Source organism: Ascaphus truei, chromosome 3 (genome assembly GCF_040206685.1).
Source record: "Ascaphus truei isolate aAscTru1 chromosome 3, aAscTru1.hap1, whole genome shotgun sequence".
Lineage (NCBI taxonomy): Eukaryota > Metazoa > Chordata > Amphibia > Anura > Ascaphidae > Ascaphus > Ascaphus truei.
This window is the reverse complement of record NC_134485.1, coordinates 418078320-418097738: the sequence shown is the minus strand read 5'-3', so window position 1 is coordinate 418097738 and position 19419 is coordinate 418078320. Positions and strand designations below refer to the sequence as shown.

The 19419-nt window shown below is 44.0% G+C and overlaps 1 protein-coding gene across 1 annotated transcript in view; it reads right to left on the bottom strand.

Annotated features, from left to right (window-relative positions):
* Window positions 1–18981, bottom strand: part of ARHGEF17 (Rho guanine nucleotide exchange factor 17) — a 360267-nt gene extending 341286 nt beyond the window's left edge. The window contains exons 1-2 of the mRNA XM_075592723.1: window positions 18791–18981; window positions 11955–16529 (exon numbers count right to left, since the gene is read on the bottom strand). Coding sequence (XP_075448838.1) covers window positions 11955–15854 — 3900 coding nt within the window. The 5' untranslated portion in view covers window positions 15855–16529; window positions 18791–18981. The remainder of the gene's footprint in view (window positions 1–11954; window positions 16530–18790) is intronic.
* Window positions 18982–19419: the final 438 nt, after the last annotated feature.

The following is a 19419-nucleotide window of genomic DNA, read 5'->3' as shown; positions in this document are numbered from 1 at the left end:
ATAACTTTATTTCATAGAGCGCTTTTTCCCAATAGGACTCAAAGCGCGTCACAATAACAGTATAGCGCGGGGTACGCAGCACATAGGATTATTACAGACAGTCCCTGCCCAGCTGATCTTACAATCTATGTTTCTGGGGCCTGAAGAAGATAAAGTGACTTGCCCAAGGACACAAGGAGCCGACACCGGGAATTGAACCAGGTTCCCCTGATTCACACTCAGTGTCGTTATCAGAGTCAGCGCCTGCACACACAGCCGCACCTTCATACGGAGCATATTATCTGTGGCGCTTGCCTGTCACCCCAGCCAAATGTTTGTGTATTTGAAGTTGCTGCACATCTTGAGTCTCTTCTGCATCTTCAATGTGCCAACCCCAGTTAGTATAGACTTCTCATTAAACAACTGCAACATCTGGTACACATAAATGGCCTCCACTATATAATTCGGAACATATTTATACTTGCATTTAAAAAAAATTAAATCTAGCACATTTTCTCTCCTACAATGTGTATTTCTTGGGTTAATACCCTCTACCACAACACGGTTATGTGATGCTGAAATGTCGCCTATACAATTGCAGTTATGCCATAAACTGGGACTTCATGATCACTCCCAGTTAGTCATTTGCAAAAGGGTGAGCAGCATCTTCATCCCTATAGCCCAAAGGCTGAAAAAAGTTACAGTATAAACCATCACGCTTTAGAACTATACCAAGAATGTGCTCTCTATAGCAGGGATTCTCAACGCTCTCCTCTGGAAACCACTCCCAGACCATGTTTTAGGCCTCACCAACTGATCACATGGAGATGCCAAACCAGTGCATACGTGTGCTTAGTAACGCTGTATGCTACTGATTCCTAAAATCTGGAGTGTCTGCCCCCCAAGGAGAGGGTTGGGAAACACTGCTCTATGGAAAGAAGTAAAACCTTATGTGCAACGTTAATCTTTTTGAAGACTTTTACCCGGACCCCCAGTTCAGGAAGCAAAGGGGCCAGTTTTCCCATCGGCCAGGTTGAATATTCACAATGGTGGTAGGTCGGGGCTCCCTCCGGCAGCCACCTGTGATGTGTTCAGAATGTAGGGCACACCCGGTTCAGGCAAGGGTTAACACCATGATTGTCCTAGAAGCGGCAGCACCATAAGAGCGCTGAACGCAATCTCCCCTAGACAACGAGCGAATCTCATCCTGTGTTATGCAGCGCCTGGGGAGACAGATCACACAACGTAGCCAATGTACCACCCAAGGAGCTTACAGAAGTGGAAAAAAAGGCCACCTGGATCCCTGCTTTTAAAAAGGTGCATTCTTATTCAAAGGATAGTAGCATGAATGTTGAATCATCTGGAACTCTCAAAATAAATCATCGGTGCTCTTTAAAAGCACATCTCGAGTACAGTATATTAAGCCTCTAATCATTGTCAGTGGAGAGGTTCATCATCCGATAGTCTACCCATTAGGATCTGGTTTGTGACGGAAGGAGAGAGAGACAAACCTCTGGTATGGAGCGTATTAATAGGATTTAGAATAGCCGTCTCCTTTACTGCGCCTCATCCAGTTAGCTCCATAAACAGAGGCAGATGTAACAGCTTGTACTGTAGTTAGAACACGACGAACGAATAGGCAAAGTGGCAATGCACAGGCAGTGTAACGCGTTGTACGGAGATACATGGGAGAAGGTCACCTTGCGTGGGTGTGGTGTTGATACCCAACAGGGGAACGCCCGATCAAGAACACAAGTACGTGCAAATCGAAAAAGGTAAATAAATACGTATCTAGAACACGATCAAAACAAATAGGACGAGGAAAGTGATGAGATGGAGGAATTTGACCAATTGTGAAGGCATTTCAGTGTTTTCACACATTTACTTATGTCTGCGCCGTGAATAGCCCTGGTTTTATAAAAAGGTCTATTTTTTTTTTTTTTACAGCTTGAGTTAAAAAAAAATTTGGGGGGGGGGATAAACAAAAAGGTTCTGGTGACAAAATCAGTCGTTTTTTTTTTTTTTTTACATTTCGGAAAACAAAGTGGAACATTTTCAATATTAAAATAGTAACACAACTTGGGCCAAAACAGAGTGCGCTTATCTAGAGAAAGAAAAGAAAAACGAACGAATGACAGGGTGAATGACCATTGGTGCCTTTTGCCGAGCTGAAATTGTCATCTGCACGTGACGTAGCCTATTTCAGTCCCCTCAATGACAGGGTGGTCATGCGACGTCACCCCGACACCACGTCTTCATGGTAACGGGTGTTAAATTACGCCGCGTTGCCATGGAGAAACGTGGATTGAAGCTGGATGAGTTAGAGGCCTTGCACTCCCAGTGCGGGGCCTCTGTAACCGCCATGCCCCCCTCCCCCCCAAAAAAAAGTCTTGCGCCCCCAGTTTGCGCACCCCTGGTTTAAAGGCATGGTTTAGAACATTAGAAAATTGCCGAAATGGAGGTATGCATCTATAATTTACAATGAAAAAAATAAATAATTATGCACTTTCCGATCACCGCAGAGGGTAATGCAAAGATGCACTAAGCTTTTAGGGGAAGTCAATGTAATGCACTGCAACGATGTGCAAATGGTAATCTGTCTCCTAGGACTATCGTTTTATAAAACATTACATTCCTTTCAAATGTAGCTATATTAAAGACTTTGTAGGAATGTGAGCGCTAGCTTCATTATGCCACAATCCTATGGAGGACCAACAATAGCCAATTCATGAACGTAATTTAGGACGCAATTGTCCCTGATGTGACAATGACACATGGTCGCTTTTGGCATCATTTTGTCCCCAGAAGTCTGTGCAGTTGGAAAGACGTGTGGAATCTTAACTCTTAACATTTGCTTGTACTTTGTGGAACGTCAACCCCACCCACTGGAATGTTAATGATCCAAGAGAACGAGTGGCTCATTGGGAGAAGGCGTGGCTCAGTGAGTAAAGACACTGACTAGCACGGAGTTTGAAGCAAGGGAACCTGGTTCAATTCCCGGTGTCGGCTCCTTGTGACCTTGGTCAAGTCACTATATCTCCCTGTGCCTCAGGCATCAAAAACATAGATTGTAAGATATGCCTGCAAAATGTATCTGTAAAGCGCTATGTGAATCTAGCGGCGCTACACAAGAACATATTGTTATTAAGAGGACACAAAGAAATTTGTATTCACAGTTGCCCCAAAGGTGGACAGCCTTCAGCACAGCTAAAGGGTGTGAGCCGTTTGCTGATGTTAAAGCTGCTCTATTTCAATCTGAAACTCACAAGCCCTTTATCTCCTGTACCCAATTTTCCAACTCTATCTGTCCATGAAATGACTGTATAATAATGTAACCATGTATTGTTATAATCTTTTAATGTAACCATGTATTGTTATAACTGTGCCCAGGACATACTTGAAAACGAGAGGCAAATCTCAAAGTATTACTTCCTGGTAAAACATTTGTATAAATAAATATTACAGCTAGATCGGTGGAGAACCATCAAGATACACTATTGAGTAGCATCACGCACTGCAAACGACACACACACACACACACACACACAGCAATACAATAAAACTACTGGAAATATGCCAAAGGAAAACATCAAAATTAAAAAGAATTAAAAAAAAGCGCGACTAAAAATGTAATACATTTTACATTCTTTTTGAAACTCATTCGAAAAAAAAAAATTGCTAGTATCTAGGAGGTAATTTTTTAATACACATTCTCTGGCAAAATTGGACAACTTGGATGAAAATGTTTGGTTTAAACCGGTTGATGATCGAACTTTTAAACCAAATACATTTAGAGCAAAGTTCTTAAAAGTTCAGGAGAGAAAATTCAAAGCGAATTTCAGGACATGCCCATGTATTAATGTTCAATTCCCACATGGTGTAGGTGTGTGTATGTGTCCGTTGGCAATAAAGCATTGAATTGAATGTTTAAAAAAAAAAAAAATGTGTGACCCTCCTCTGCGAACGAGAGCTGACAGCTGCAGAGAGGCGAGCACGTGGACACAGCCCTATGAAGTGAAGGGAATGTATCAGCCTGTCCCGTTGGTGCCACGCCCTACGCGTTTCGTCACTAAGGACTTCCTTAGTGACGAAACACGTAGGGCGTTTCCCAAAGAGGCGAGTTTGTGGCTGACATTACTGCACGAACGGAGAGAGTACCTTGGAGCTGTTGCTATTTTGCTTGGGACTGCGGTTGCTTCCGGTTTTGCAGTTGCCTGCTGGTGAGCAGTGAGAGCTGTGGGAGGTGTATCTGGAGGGAGTCTCTGACCGAGTTGCTGATTATTACATCATCTGGCTGCGGTGCCTCCAGTGCACCTTGCTGAACCAACGGATACACCAGAGGTGGCACCAACGGAACAGGCTGATACATTCCCTTCACAGCTCAAGGCGATTGAGTATATCTCATAAATGCTATTATTTTTACTCTGTGATTGCGCTTTTTATATTTTACAATCCCATAAATACTGTTTTATACTTTATCACACTAGGAGTGCGCCTGTTTTTTCTTCTTGTTTTCTGCAGATATCCTTGGGATTTGGTGATCCTTATATACGGGCAGCAAAACTCCAGTGGACCAAGTACATTTTTTTTTTAAATTTCAACTGACATCTGGTTTTTATTTTATCTGTTATGTTTCATATTTTTTATTTTTGCTATAGATTTCAGTTGTTTTTATCACCAATTCGCCCTTTTGGGGATTCTTTGGTCAATAGCCTTGTTAACTCTATCTGATTTACACAGCTGATTTATCCTGATCAAGCTTCCTAAGGCGCTACTCCAATTTGTTTGTTTTGTCAGATTAATATATATTATAGTGTGTGTGTGTGTGTGTGTGTGTGTGTGTGTGTGTGTGTGTGTGTGTGTGTGTGTGTGTAATATATTCACACACATGTACTATTCCAGTATTTTTAATTAGTATGCCTGGTTAAGGTTTGTCTACTGGATGAAAGCCGTGCAACGGTTTCGGTCTGCAACATAATCCCTCGCCTTATTTTGCCTGGACACTTTTTCCAGTAAATCTTGTCAAAGTCACGGCTTCTGTTGATTGCGATGAATAATATGAAGGGAGCACTCCTCCTCTTCCCCCCCCCCTTTTTTTATATAATTTTAACCTGGAATTTGTTAGCAGTGAAGCATCCGTCTTTTTCTTCTCAAGCACGTGGCCTGCGCGTTTCAACGTTACGCACAGTTAAACGATGCATTCACAGGCGCGAGGAACGGAGAGGAAGACCCTCTCATGGCTTTGCATATAGTACTAGTTAATGTGGGCGCTAGAAATGCCAGAACACCATGATTGCAGTTTATAGACGAGCAAGTGAGTAGCTCAATTCTGACATGTTGCAAGTGCTGTTTTGGTTACTTGTTTCTCGGTGCAGAGAAACTCAGTAGGTGGAGTTAGAAGTCCACGTCTCCAGGATACGAAACTGGGACACCTGGTCCGCACCAGAGTTGTCAAAGGGAAAATAAATCTAAATTTCCTTTGTAAATCTGGTGTAGATGGCTTGCCCCAGTTTTGCAGATGTGATATGTTGATGCATCTTCCCCACGCAGCTAGCTGCATACAAGTTTATGTCAGCAAGTTGTTTCCACCATGACACAGAATGAAGGGCGGGTCTGCTATACAAGGGTTAGGGGAGGTGATGAACATGGTACACAAAGATGAGTTTAGCATAACACATTTTCCCCCTGAAATATCCCACATTACATCTCTGCCGATCAGTGTTAGGGAGAGATTTATTAAAGGTCTGTTGTGGGTTAACGCACCCGATCTGGCTTGAATGGCCGCTGACGCAAAATTGGGTGCACTAATCGGCAATGGACTTCTGTGAATCTCCGCTCTGTTCTCTCCACCCTTGGCTCCTTAGAGTGAATGTAATTTTTCCTTGTTGCATTCTGCATTCCATCTCATTCCTGCTTCTGTATATTAAAGAGAAGACCGCAGGATAACTGGAAGTTTGTGAAACTTTATGCAGGGGGGGGAGGGGAAGAAGTTCATATTTTTGACCAGATCTAAAATGCTGATTGTTTTGTAGGGTCATATAAAAAAAAAAAAAAAAAAAAAACATTTGTACGAGATTGCACTCCACCTGTCTTATATAATGATAGGAGGTGCTAGGATCCTGCATCTATACCGCTGCATGCATACACAGCTATAAAACAACCATACTGGATCAGCACTCAAATATATAAAACAGGAGAAATGGATACGTTTTCCTTTTTGGTCTCGCCAAGTTTCTTCTTTAATGTTTCCAAAGCACACAAGGAAAAAACAAGATGGCAGACACTCCCTTATGTGCAAAACATAGCAACGTTTCACAGCCTCCTGGCTCCTTCATTCCTCCCCCCCCCCGGGTTTTCTAGATTTCCTAGCGATTTTAAGACGTATATGATGATCTCTGTTTCGTATCCAGGACCACAGATTCTGGGGTATTCGAAGTATGAGTGTGTAATAGCCATTATTGATTTCGTTAGTGGCCATTAATCATTATTAAGTAATAGCTTATTTCATGTTACTTGGGTCTTCAAATCATCGTGAAACTGGTATAATCTATGAACTTTTTGTGTGCGTTTTTATTCACGCCCTCAGGAATATAAAACACAAGCTATTATCTTTGGCTATTATCTGTTATCTGCATTTTTTTGAATAATGCAGCAATCACGATTATTTTTCAGAATTTGTAGAGAAGGCACATTTATCGGTGGATGGTGTGTGATACTGAATATTCACAAATAAAGTGGGAAACTACTGTAGATATTCCCCATATATGATAAAATAACAAAATGATATCACCACTTATTCTGTGATTTGATAAATCCTGATTGCATGATTTATGGGTTAAAAAGTTGTCAAGACTCGTGCATGTGATCTTGTACCCTCGGGTAACCCATTAGAAATGGGCAGAGGTGGAGTAGGGGTAAGGCATTGGTACCAGTATATGGTAGGTCCTGAGTTCGATCCCTCCATGTGTATTATGTAAAATGTATTAATGTTCAATTCCCACATGGTTGTAGGTGTGTGTATGTGTCCGTTAGCAATAAAGCATTGAATGTTTAAAAAAAAAAAAAGTGTGTTGTGTCATGTAACCCTCCTCTGCGACGCCACGCACAAGAGCTGACAGCTTCAGAGAGGAGAGCACGTGGACACAGCCCTACGAAGTGTGGAGAGAGCTGACAGCGATTGAGTCGCCGAGGGCACCGCCATCTTGAGGACATTTGCGCATGCACAGATGAGCGCGGCAGCCATTACATGTCACGCATGCGCAGTAGCAAAAGGTGCGAAGCCGGCCCAATGGGAGAAGGCACTTGGCAGGGACTACAAATCCCATGAGCGCACCACCTGACACCAGGGAGCCAATAGGGTGGTAGGATTCTCCAGGAAGGGAGGTAGGAGGCTGACAGGGGAGCACGTTGGGTGAGTCAGTGCCAGGAGAGGATAGGGGAAGGAGGTGCATAGGGCAAGTAGCCTCTGCACTAGGCCAGAAATCCCCTCTAGGCCCCAGATAGGCTCTGAGACACCCTTCAGTTTGTGGCTGCTGTAGGGACAGGCCCTAGGATAGGGAACCTGCCCCATTAGAGCTGTATAGAAAGTGGGGGACACAGCGGACGCTGTATACCCCGACGAGGGGTCTGGAACCAGCCCCCTCAATCCAAAGAGACTGCCCGAGGTGGGATCAGCCTTCCACGTGGAGATCACGACACTGGAGCAAAGGTCGCTGGATCGTGGATCCATTCTGATCACTGTTGGGGTGACCGTGTGCTGGAGCGACCGGCAGGTACTTTTACTACAAGTGCACCAACTATAACATTCTCATACCAGTGGGCCGCGCGGTCACCACACACACACTTGGGGCTTGGATGTGGGACATTGGACACGGTGGAGGGTTGCGCCCTGCGAGGTGCATTGGCTAGTTGTACTTCTAGTTGGAAGGGGTATTCCATATCGTTAACCATATTACAGTATAAGAGTGTTCGCATATCAGTTGGTTGAGTCCTGCGAGGGGCTGCTCCCACACTGTTGGGATTCCTCCCAGGTGGAGGCGCTGCATTTAGATATATAGATTACCCCAGGCTCCCTGTAGACTCAGGCCATGTGAGCCAACAGGTGTAAGAAGCAGCACCAGTAGTTCCTGTGTTCAGGGGGAAACAGGGTAGGATATAGATAGATTTATCGCTCACACACAATATGTAATTAACCATCTGGTCCATAGTCTGTCTATTTGCTACCCCCCTCCCCTCCCAGAAAGCAGCAGAGGTGGTGGTATGTCTGTCTTTAATAAACAAGCTTGTGAGTTTGATTCACGTCCGACAGGTCCACAGCCCTGCATTTCCCCATTACCACTTAATGCGTTTACTGCAGCCAGGGATTCTGGGTAATAGCATGCAAATAAGTAAAAACTGACGTGCTTATCCATTTTAACAAAACTGTAAGAATTCACCAGTGCCTGGGTTCCCAAAATAAGCTTCAGCACACTGCCACATATCGGGAGTATATTGCAGACGGGGGGGGGGGGGATGGGGGGACACAATTTTGCATGGGTCACAAACTTGGATGAAAGCTTCACATATCTCCAGATACAAGTGCATTCAGATCTACGGTAGGCGACTTGTGGCTTAAAGCAACAGTACTACCTACAGTATTTGGCCAAACTAAGTCTGCGCTTATAGCGACAGCGCCGTCGCGTCAAAACAAATGCATTGCCGCCGCTTATAGTAAGCACGACGGCTTGGTTGCGATCGCTTGAAGTCATCTCAATTTGATTTTTCCAGCGACCGCAGCCTGATGTCACTATAAGCGCGGCCTAAGATATGTAGCACAGTACAAAGTAGTATTCATGAGGCTGTATAAAGAGTACTACATTTCTCCATACAAAAAGGGAAGAGGATATTCAAATACTTTAAGTGGTTCTGAAATAGAGTCCCCAAATATATATATGATTCAGGAGATGTGCCCTGCATTTCAAAGGAGCCATTTAGGAGAGACTTATTCCGATATATTTAGTAAGTAACGGGGGTCGCATATGTACAATATTACCATCAACTTATTCACTTCTCAACTGAAGGAAATCAACACTCGAACGATCATGGGAGTCTGTCAAGACTTCCGCGGGTAAACTGACGGGGAGGGACCTTTTCGTCTCACAATCTAGCATCTTGCTCCAAGACGTGCCCCATAAGTAGGGTTGCCAGGTGTCAAGTATTGAAAACAGACTGTCCTGTATTTGGACACGGTCCAGTAAAAAATGTCCTCTCTAGACAAAGTGACCTGACCGGCTTTGAGGGCTGCATCCTCCATTCCGATTGGCTGCTGCTTGTTAATGTAGCCAATCAGGTGGCGTCAGGAGCCTGGGGCCGAGGAGAGGGGGGAGAAGTGAAGGAGGGAGAGGGGGAGAGGGAGGACACTCGAGCGCGTTGCATCTTTCACCATTGTGTCCAGTATTTTTGGAGAAGTGACCTGGCAACCCTACCCGTATGCCTGTGATTTAGGGTAGATGTCACCTGGTGGTGTTTTAGGACACCATATGATAGGAAATATGATATGCCTTGTCCATTTGCTATTTGTCCATCAAAAACCTCCATACACAACACAGTAAATGAAAAAAAAAAAAAAAAGGAGTATATATAATTTTGTAAATAAGGTTGAAATATGCATGTCGAGTTTAACCTATGTAAATATCTGACTGGAAAATGGCGCAGTGTGTCAGACTATTTCTTGGCCTTGACACAAAACAGAACTGCAGCTGTGCACCGAGACACAAATAAAAGCAAAACATCATCAACTAGCAAAAGTTCTAAGCAGGTAACTCAGGCAAGAGCTGTGCAGATAATGTGTTCTTATTACAGGGGGGGGGGGGGGGGAGTACAAGAGAATTCTAAATGTGACCACACAAAGCAAGATTTTCAAAAGGCAAACAACCTGATTATGTTAACTACTAATAAATTACATATAAAAAGATTCAAAAACACTCAAAAAAAAGCCCCCTGCTAAGATGTGCGTGTCATTTATTATTCAGTCATTTTGCAAACATTTTACAGAGCCATAAATCTACCAAGCAGGAAATAAACCTTATCAGCTGCAGTCAAAGACTTCCCTCACCAAACATGCAAATATTTCAATTCACATGTAATCAAAGCTACAAGATAACTGTTTATTAGCAGAGGCATTTTAATCTAAGCCGGGAAGGAAACTGGTTTTAAAAGGACACGTGCATCTCTGGAACACATTCGCTTTTACAACTTCTTCAGCAAGATCTAAATATAAACCTTGTCAAGATTAGTGAACAGGGGCAGGGTTTATCAGCATTAAATATTGACGTGACAACCAAATAAATAACGTCATGTTTAGGCTAGTTTAATAGAGATGAGGAGATAGAGATAGATATATACATACACACACTAAAACAGTATCTAGTTACCAATAGTTACATCTGTAAGTTCAAAAAGCTTAATAAAAGCATTTGTTAGTTTCCTGTTCAAGATGATTAATACACTTCAAAAGTGGACTCATGACACATCTTGGTCTGTGTGTTCAATTATAATCCACTGAGCTTCTGCTAAGGAGAGTTTGTTGTAGAAGGATGAGAGCAGGGGAACTCTTACTGGGACCAACACGCCATTTCCCAGAATTCCTCTAGAGCACATCCATGCCAGAGTCTAAATAGTTCTAACAACGTGGAATACTGTACCACAGGTTACTATGGACTCCCCAGCATATGCAGCACAAGAACGTCAATAGCAGTATGGACTCCCCAGCATATGCAGCACAAGAACGTCAATAGCAGTAGTATCTCCAGATATCACTCGGACTCCCCTGATCTATGCCACGCTTTTGGATTTGTAGAATAGCTTCCAAACAGTGGTAGTAGGGGGGGAGTGAAGGGGGGGGGGGGGGAGAAAATAATGCAGTAAGGGAATGCAAGCATGCTTGGGATACACACACAGATACTCTAAATACACAGTGTGTCCAGGAGACAGTGATTCATCCACTAATCTCCTGTATGGACACCCAAACTAACAAAAGATGTAGAAGGAGGTTTACAGCAGATGGGAAAACGGGCAGAATAGGTGGACCAAGGAGGTGCTTATCTGCCGTCAAATGCCATCATTCTGCTTTGATGTACTCAACCCAACTGGCATTAATATTCCCTGTATAATATCGCTGGGCATGATTATTGCAACATGCATAAAGATTCACAGTACTGTACAATGCACACATTCTAAAAATGTAGTCCTGGAAATGTAAACATTTTTTTACATGAAGTTGATGGCAAGTTGAATTATCTCTGTGTCTTTATTTTTTTTCCATATCCGGTCACATTTCCAAATAAAAAAAAAAAAAAAAAAAAAAAGGGGGAAAGACTGAGCAGCAACCAAGTCCTCCCTTTTGCTAGCCCCTTACTGAAAAGAACAAGCAAAGAGTTTAGAAATGTATTTAAAAATAAATACATATTTTGGGTTTCACTTTCAGCGTAAATCCGTTTTAACTTACTCAACCTGGCTCTGTTTTGAGTTTAAATTCCTCTTATATGGGATGGACCTTTAAAATGCCAGTTAGTGGAATGTATGAGGTTTCAGACACTGCAACAGACTTGGGAAATGTAACATGCGTAGATGATCTATTGGAGTTAAAAAATAAATAAAAAGGGGGTGGGGAGGAGGAAGAAATGAACATGTCAAATTCAGAAAAGCTGGCCTGCTTGTGGTCTTACACAATGGAGCCACTTATTAAAACTTAGAGTTCACCTGGTCCTACAAAACCATTTTTTTTTACATTTATTGCGTCACCCAGAGCCATGACATGCCACCTTTACACAGTTGATAATGACAATACCAGGCAAACAGAACTGGGGGGGGAAGGAATCAAGATTTCAGGATATGGAAGTTCAGAAACCAAAACATGACATTTCCAAACGCAATTATAAAAGCACTGCAGATAACAAGGCTCCAGCAACGGATAAGAGTAAAATCATTGCACTTACCACATAGGGTTTGCTTCTGTTGCCAGGGTGGACTTCTTCTTGTGGTTTTGGAGCCTTCAGCAACTTGGGCTCAGCAGTCGTTGGTGTACTAGGTGCAGTTCTAGGTATATCCACAGTGCCGAGAACATTAGAGTCACCAGTATTGAGTGTGGCCATGTACGGTTTGCCAACATCTTCTAATGATGGACCTTGCAGAACCGGATATGGTTTTATTGGGAGCTTGGCAGATTCAGGCATTTTTATTTGAACACCTGTATGACCAGACACCTTAGATTCTGGTGACGTGATTGGAATAAATGTAGCAGGCTCACTTGTGTGTCTGACATGCTTGGTAGTTGGTCTAGGCTTCCCTAGTGTATCTTGCCCCATTAATTCACCGCACTCCTTTTTACTTTCCTGACTACACGCCCGGCCAGTGCGTTTTTTGAAACTGCGCCTAATCATCCTTGGGGACAACACTTCTGCCAGCTTTGGGTCGAAGCTAAAGTTTTGATTTACCTCCACCCCATTTTCATCGGCCAGCTCTTCTAGATCTCCCAACTCCTCTCTCTGCTCAGAAAGTATAGGTTCACTGCTAGAAGATGGAACAGCCCATTCCAATTCCTTTATGGGCTCGCTAGAATCCTCCAAGTCGGTAGGAGACAACTCGCCCCGGCGACTAGGATCACTGAAGGACTTTTTCTTTATTGTTTTACCATTGCCTTTTTCATCAATCACTTTATCCAGAGCGCCAGGTTGACTAACAATATTTTGGATTACGGTGTTGTAATCTTTAACGCCATCGCTACTGAAAGAGAGGACACTGGCTGCACTGCCAGTGCATTCAGAAAAACCAATGGCTGAGGACTCTGGAATTCCAGATTTCAAATGTAATGATCCAAGAAGGTTGCTATCAACAGAAAAGCTTTTGGGATCTTCAGTAATAGAGTATCTTCTATGCGGCATTGGGTCACTTAAGGACCTGTATGTTTCGCTACTTGAATCACCATTGCTCCCATTGCTTGAATCAGTGCCATTATTGCCGAGAGAGGGAAATTTCCGTCTCCGTCGAATAGATCCTGGCGTTGGTGGAGCATCGAGAGGTTCTTGAGAAGTACTTTTATTGGCAATTTTGTCGCAACTTTTAGTACTCTCCAAATTTGCATTCACAGGTGGCAGTAGTGGGATCTCTCCATTACGTGCACAGAACTGTTCGTTTTCGCCTTGGACAAACCCAGCAGACTTCCAAACGGTGAGCGTTTGCCCAAGGTCTCTATATAAAGTGGTATTGGGTACAGTTTCTACTTCTGTAACAATCCCTTCATCAGTCATACTGGATTCATGACCAGATAACTCCTCCAATGATTTTCTACACGACATGTTTTCTTCAGATTCTGACTTTATGAACTCACTTCGGTTGTCCAAAAGTGAAAAGCTAGCCTCAGCTTGCAACTCTGCCAGCGCCAGGTCACATTTTAAATGCTCGCTATTCTCGTTCTCAAAGTTATAGTCATTCTGAGAGCTAATCTGACTTATTTTCTCAAAGACTTGCCTTGCCTCCTGGATGTACTGGTCTTGTATTATATCTGATACATTTTCACCCTTCCTCCCTACATCATTATCGGCTTTCCTGTCTGGAAGTAGGACATCATTGTCTCCTGTACTAGCAAGCATGAGCTCTGAAGAGCTCTGCTTCATTATACCCGGACCAACAACTCGCCTCGATCCTGGTTTGTCAGAATATGTAAAAGATTTTGTACGACGCAGAGTTGCAGTCAGGTCTTTTAACGTAGGGCGATTACCTTGTTGCAAACGGCTTGGATTCTGCAATGTAGGTTTACCTTGCAAATGTTGATGCCCAGCATGGTCTTGAGGAGTTTCATGCCTACAATTTGCAGTATCTTGGTCACTGCCCCCTCTCCCTCTATTCCTAATTTTTAGCTCCGAAATGTCAGATTTCAAAAAGCTAAGTAGGGTGAGTGTTTCTGATGCTATATCAGGATTAGACATGGACTTTTTATGCTTTGCATTTTCACTTTCAAGATCACAAGGATACAGACCCTCATGGACACGTTCACTTTTTACCTTCACAATGCTAGGGGGTACCTTTGGCTTGGGACGAGCCGGTTGCCTTGATATATTGTCACTTTGCCCAAAGCTTGGTGATCTGTAGAGATTGAAGCCTCCCTGGAAGCTACGACTTTGCCCAGAATAGCAAGAGCTGAAGTGGTCATCTTCTTTAAGGGTTTCAGTGCTCGAGTACCTGCTGCTGCTTCTCGAGCCACACGGGCTGGGCAGAAATGGTGGAATGTTAACTTTAGCAACTCGAGACACAATAGGGATAGGTGATGCTGCAGCCAATTGACTTGTACTTGATGGTGCTACCCCTTCAGAAAAGCCTTTGAAATGCGGTTTATGACCTTCGTGGTGAATATTGCTTGGGACACCTGCAGAAGTGTTCTGTTTTGATTCAGTGGGCAACGTAACTGCTGAAGTAAGACTGCTATTGTGTTCTGTAGAGGTTTTTCCTACATCAGTTTTTTGTGGTAGCATCTCTGAATAGCTCTGATCATGGTCTACTTTTTTCTCTCTTACTGAATCAATCATACCGAGTCCATCACCAAATTCATTATTCTTACAGCTCAAAAAGTCTTTCTTTTTCTTTTTAATTGATCTCTTTCTGAGACTTCCTCTGAGAGTTACAAGGTGTTCCTCCTCTTCGCTTCCCGAGGACATTTCCTGGGACCTGACCTTCGAACCATTCTTGTTTGCAGTGCTAGGCAACTGGAAGCCTCTGCTGTGCATCTCTTCCTCACTTGAGCTGTCTTTGAAACTGACATTGGAGGGGGCAGCCTGTGGTTTGCCTGAACTATTTAAGGAATGTAAACTATCCGATTGCCGTCTTGCCTCTTGCTTAGGTAGACCAGAAGAAAGTGAGTGCGCTTTCAGACCAAATGGTATACAGCTTCTGGGGGGAGGGGGAGGAGGTTGAGGTTTGGGACCAGTGTTTAGCTTCTGCTCTTTTGTATCCATACACACAATACCATCAGGGGTTGTGTTACTGTCTGATAGTGCTCTGCAATAGGTGCTTTCCATCCCCAAGGATAAGTGTTTGGGCCGGTAGGCAGTGTCTTTGGCATAATGGTTAAAGCATTTAGCAAATGTACTTTCTGCCGGGCAATGTCTCTGTGGCTCTGTGATCACTGCTGGCTGGCCTGAGTGTCTTGGCTCCTCACAGTCTGGCAGGGAAGCTGCCCGGGTGGGGGGCTTCCTAATTCTCTCCCCAAAAAGTTTACGCATTTCTGTAACACTAGGCCAGTTAGCCCCTTCCACACCAATCACTTCCCGGTTATCTGACTGATACAGCAAACTACAATAAGAGTCCAAAGTCACTTCATCTAGCGAGGTCTCCTCTGAGCTCCTAGCTCCCCTTAGATGGACAGCAGCAGCCAACATGTCAACCTTACCTGGCTGGGCCAGGTTGTCACACCCAACTGCTAGGAGTGGCTCATGCTTAAGCTGGCAGCTGTGTGCAGGCACATCCGGGCTGTAGTTCTCCAGAGATCCTTTTTGACAATCCTCTTTCATATGATCCCCAGTGGAATCCACACACTGCAGGCTTTCTTCGTCACTCTGTGCCCCCTGGTATGATCCGAAACGCTGGGAGAGCTGGCGCACTGAAGGGCAGGGGATATGTTGGTCTGTGCTGGCTGCAGAGATTTTGGACACTTTCCTAGACAAGCTGAGGGATCTGGCAGGGGAACGATGTGCTTTCTGACATGTGGGTTGGGTGACATCTCTTTTGCCGGCCAGCTGGGTGCCTCCCTCCTCACCAAAGGCTTTTGCATTCCAGTTTTCCAGCCTTTTAAAAGAAACACTCCTGTAGATACGAACTCTCCTTTCAGCATCCTTCTCAGCCATCGTTTTAAAAGAAACAAACAAAAAAACACTAGCCACTTTCTTTCCCCTCTCTACTTTTTCATCAAGGAAAAAAAATTCAGCATTAAAAAAAGAAAATATTTAATAAATATAAGTCCCAAGTTTAAATCCATTCAAAAGCAATCATACATGTTGATCCTTTGAAACATGTTTAACCTTTTTGTGTTCAGAAATAGAGGGAACAGCGAGACAATGTAATAACTACAAATCCATGGCTACAGCTGAACGGCCAGTCTTCATATTGCAACACTGTTCCCGTGACCCGGCTCTGGTGGATTTCCATCCATAAAACTGCAAGCGCCAGGGGGGGGGGGGGAAAGAGGGGAGAAATACACTTTATCCGAGGGTCGTTTTGCCGGAATTTCCCTCTGACGATATCCCGTTCACCCCCAGCTCTCAGACCGAGCCATCCCCCCACTGCTCAGCCCGAAAAGTCAACCCTTCTCCTCCAATATACTTCAGCAGCATATTTTGATAGCATCCCAGAGCAAACTCTCTCATCTCTACAACGATATGCTTGCAACAAGTTTTTTTTTTTTTTTTTAATCCTTTTCTTTTCTGTGACTTGTTCACATGGTAGAAACTTCTGAGAGTCTGGTTAAAAGAGGCGACGTCTGGAAGAAGGGTATGGGAACATTGCTGGGCTCTAATTTGTCCCTATAAAAAAACCAGAGGAAATAGTCATGATTATTGTACGAGATAATGCCCCCCCCCCCCCACCCCCCAACTCCTTCCCTATTCTACTGTATGCAGCTCGTTAATTTACTGGCCTTGAAAAACAGATTCAACATTTTAATACGTTCAGATCTTAATTCTGGGCAACTTCACACAAAATACCAACTTGTTTTCTTTGTCCGTCTGCAACACACACACACACACACACACACACACACACACACACACACACACAGAAAAAAAATGACAAGAAAGCATTCAGAGCTTTCCAAAAAGCCTGCAACATGTTTTTCATTGTACGTTTACGTTTTAATCACAATACTTTCTCACAAAGAAAACGTGCTGCAGGCTCCCTCTAGTGTGGAAACTTTATCTGGCATGGTTTCATTGGGGTTTATTTGAGCTGGAACTTTGGCCGAGACATTCCTACATTATCGGTAAACTGCAAATCAAAGGGTTTGAAAAGCAGAGGTTTTCAGATGAAAAAATGTGAATGACGGCAACATGTGGTATTGGCCATAATTAAAAATGCCAACCCTAAATATCTGATAAAAAAAAATAAAATGAAAGCATTCTCGTATCCCGATGTCATCCTCGGAAATTAAATATTACACATTAACACGGTTGCTGCTCATAAGGGATGTCAACTATTTGAAGTGGGCTAAAATGACAAGCAGGTTGTGACAGTGGAGCAAGAACAACAAGGGGAGCGCAAATCAAGAGAACGTGTTTGTCTGACATCTCTGCAGCATGCAGGTATTAATCTGTAAAACTGGAAGTGAGGAGAGTCAGACCCTTTCTTTCGATCAGGAGTGGCCAACTCCAGTCCTCAAAGCTACCAACAGGTCAGGTTTTCAGGCTATCCCCGCCTCAGCACAGGTGGCCGAATCAGTGTCTTAGACTGAGCCACTGAGTAAGCCACCTGTGCTGAGGCAGGGATATCCTGAAAACCTGACCTGTTGGTAGCTCTTGAGGACTGGAGTTGGCCACTCCTGCTGTAGATATAGACATATCATTACGAGCGTGGATGTAAACCATGCTACTGCCAATTAGAACATGAATTGCACGACATCGGGATGTAGCATGAAAGCAGTACGTCATAGGGGAACACAACTGGCATACATTGCACTATAAGGTGATAAGATATTGTACAATGCTTCGATAAAGTTTCAGCCAATTATACCAAATACATTAAAACTATTATTACTAGTATATCATACCACACACACACACACACACACACACAACAGTATTAAGCCCTTTGCAGAGGGATGGGTTGAAGACCCCAAATAAGCAGTGTACCGCAGGCTCCTTTTAGTTACATTTCCCTCACTTCTACGGTTATATCAAACTGTAGGAATGGAAAGAACAGATGTAACCCCAGTCTCGTTTCCCATAGTTCTGTACTGGAGGAAGAATGCCGACCCAGACTAAGGCTCAGTCCCATTTGGGGGGGGGGGGGGTTCTCTTTTCTTTAATAAAATGCAGAGTACAGAGTTTGGGATCTCGGTTGTACAGCGGAGATCTGCTGGCGCGGTGTGTGTTATGATGCCTTTTAACCCCTTCACTGCCAGTGGGGCCTGAAGCCCAATGATCCACGCGGGGGGGTGGGGAGGGGGGGGGGAGGGGGGGGCTTCGCCAACCAATAGATTGACAATCGTTTGCAACCCTTAGCTGGCCCCAAAAAGTGACTGGCAGGGTCTTTAAAGTTTGCATCTTGTAAAGAACTCGGTTGTAGGAACCTTAAAAGTCACTGGATCACCATACTGCCTACTGAGTCCCTGCTGTTTACCAAGAAAAAACAATAACAAAAACAAACAAAAAAAGTATAATTTTCCTACTCCCCCCCGTTACAACTTCCCTTCCCCCCAATACAAGTCAATGGAATAGATGAGATTTGTCAAACTTTCTCCTTTTAAAACAACAACATCCCCCATGTAAACCAGCCAGACCAACAGCCTGATTCCCTGCCTAGTGCAAAACATAACTTTAATTAAAAAAAATTTAAAAAAAGGATCCAGGTTTAATCCAAGCCCATCCTTTCCCTTAACAAATGCTTCTTTGAAATAACTCTTGCAAAAAACAAACACATATATAAACAATGTAACAACAATAATAGCAGCCTGTTTGCATGCAGAATGGGTCCTGTTTGCATGCAGAATGGGTCTCTCCTACCTAGGTGCAAAGTTTGCATTGCCTGCCCCTTTAACAAATACAAAGAGCCCCGCACATCACCGCCTTACCCTTCACATCTCTCCTGCAGTCTGAATGCAACAGGCTCTAAAGAGTCCAGGAATTTGTTTGCACCATCATCTACAGAGAAGGTGGGGGTCCAGAATCCCCCCCAAACTTCTATCTCTCCTCATTGCAGCCAGCACACGCGTTATCCCCGGCACAGCAATGATCCCGGAGACACTTAGCATCACAGCACAGTGGAAATGTGAGGTTTAAGAGCTGTACTTCTGGGCAGGGATACAGGAAGTCTCCCCCTCCCCCCCCTATTTCAGCACTCAGTTGGAATGCGCCAGTGCCTTCTCCTACACAGTAGAGTGGAATCGTTTTAACTCCTTGTTGCCCGCTTGTGTCTGCACCCATGCATCCAGTGAAAGTGTAAACAGGGTGGCGGGGGTGTTGGAGAGTCATGCAAAAGAAAGTAGTGGTACTGTGTGTGTGCTCCCCAAATAAAACCTCCAAGGCTGCATCCATGCTAGCGCAGAGCACACGTCGCTTGGCGAGTTTAGTTCCTGCAATTGAAATTGTCCCGTCCCCGCTCGTGCGCGGGCACACGCGCTCTCCCAAGTTTGGCGCTTGGAGAGACAAAAGGGAGTTTGAAGCGCGCTCAACAGGCCCCCAATGCCCCCCCGTGCGCGCT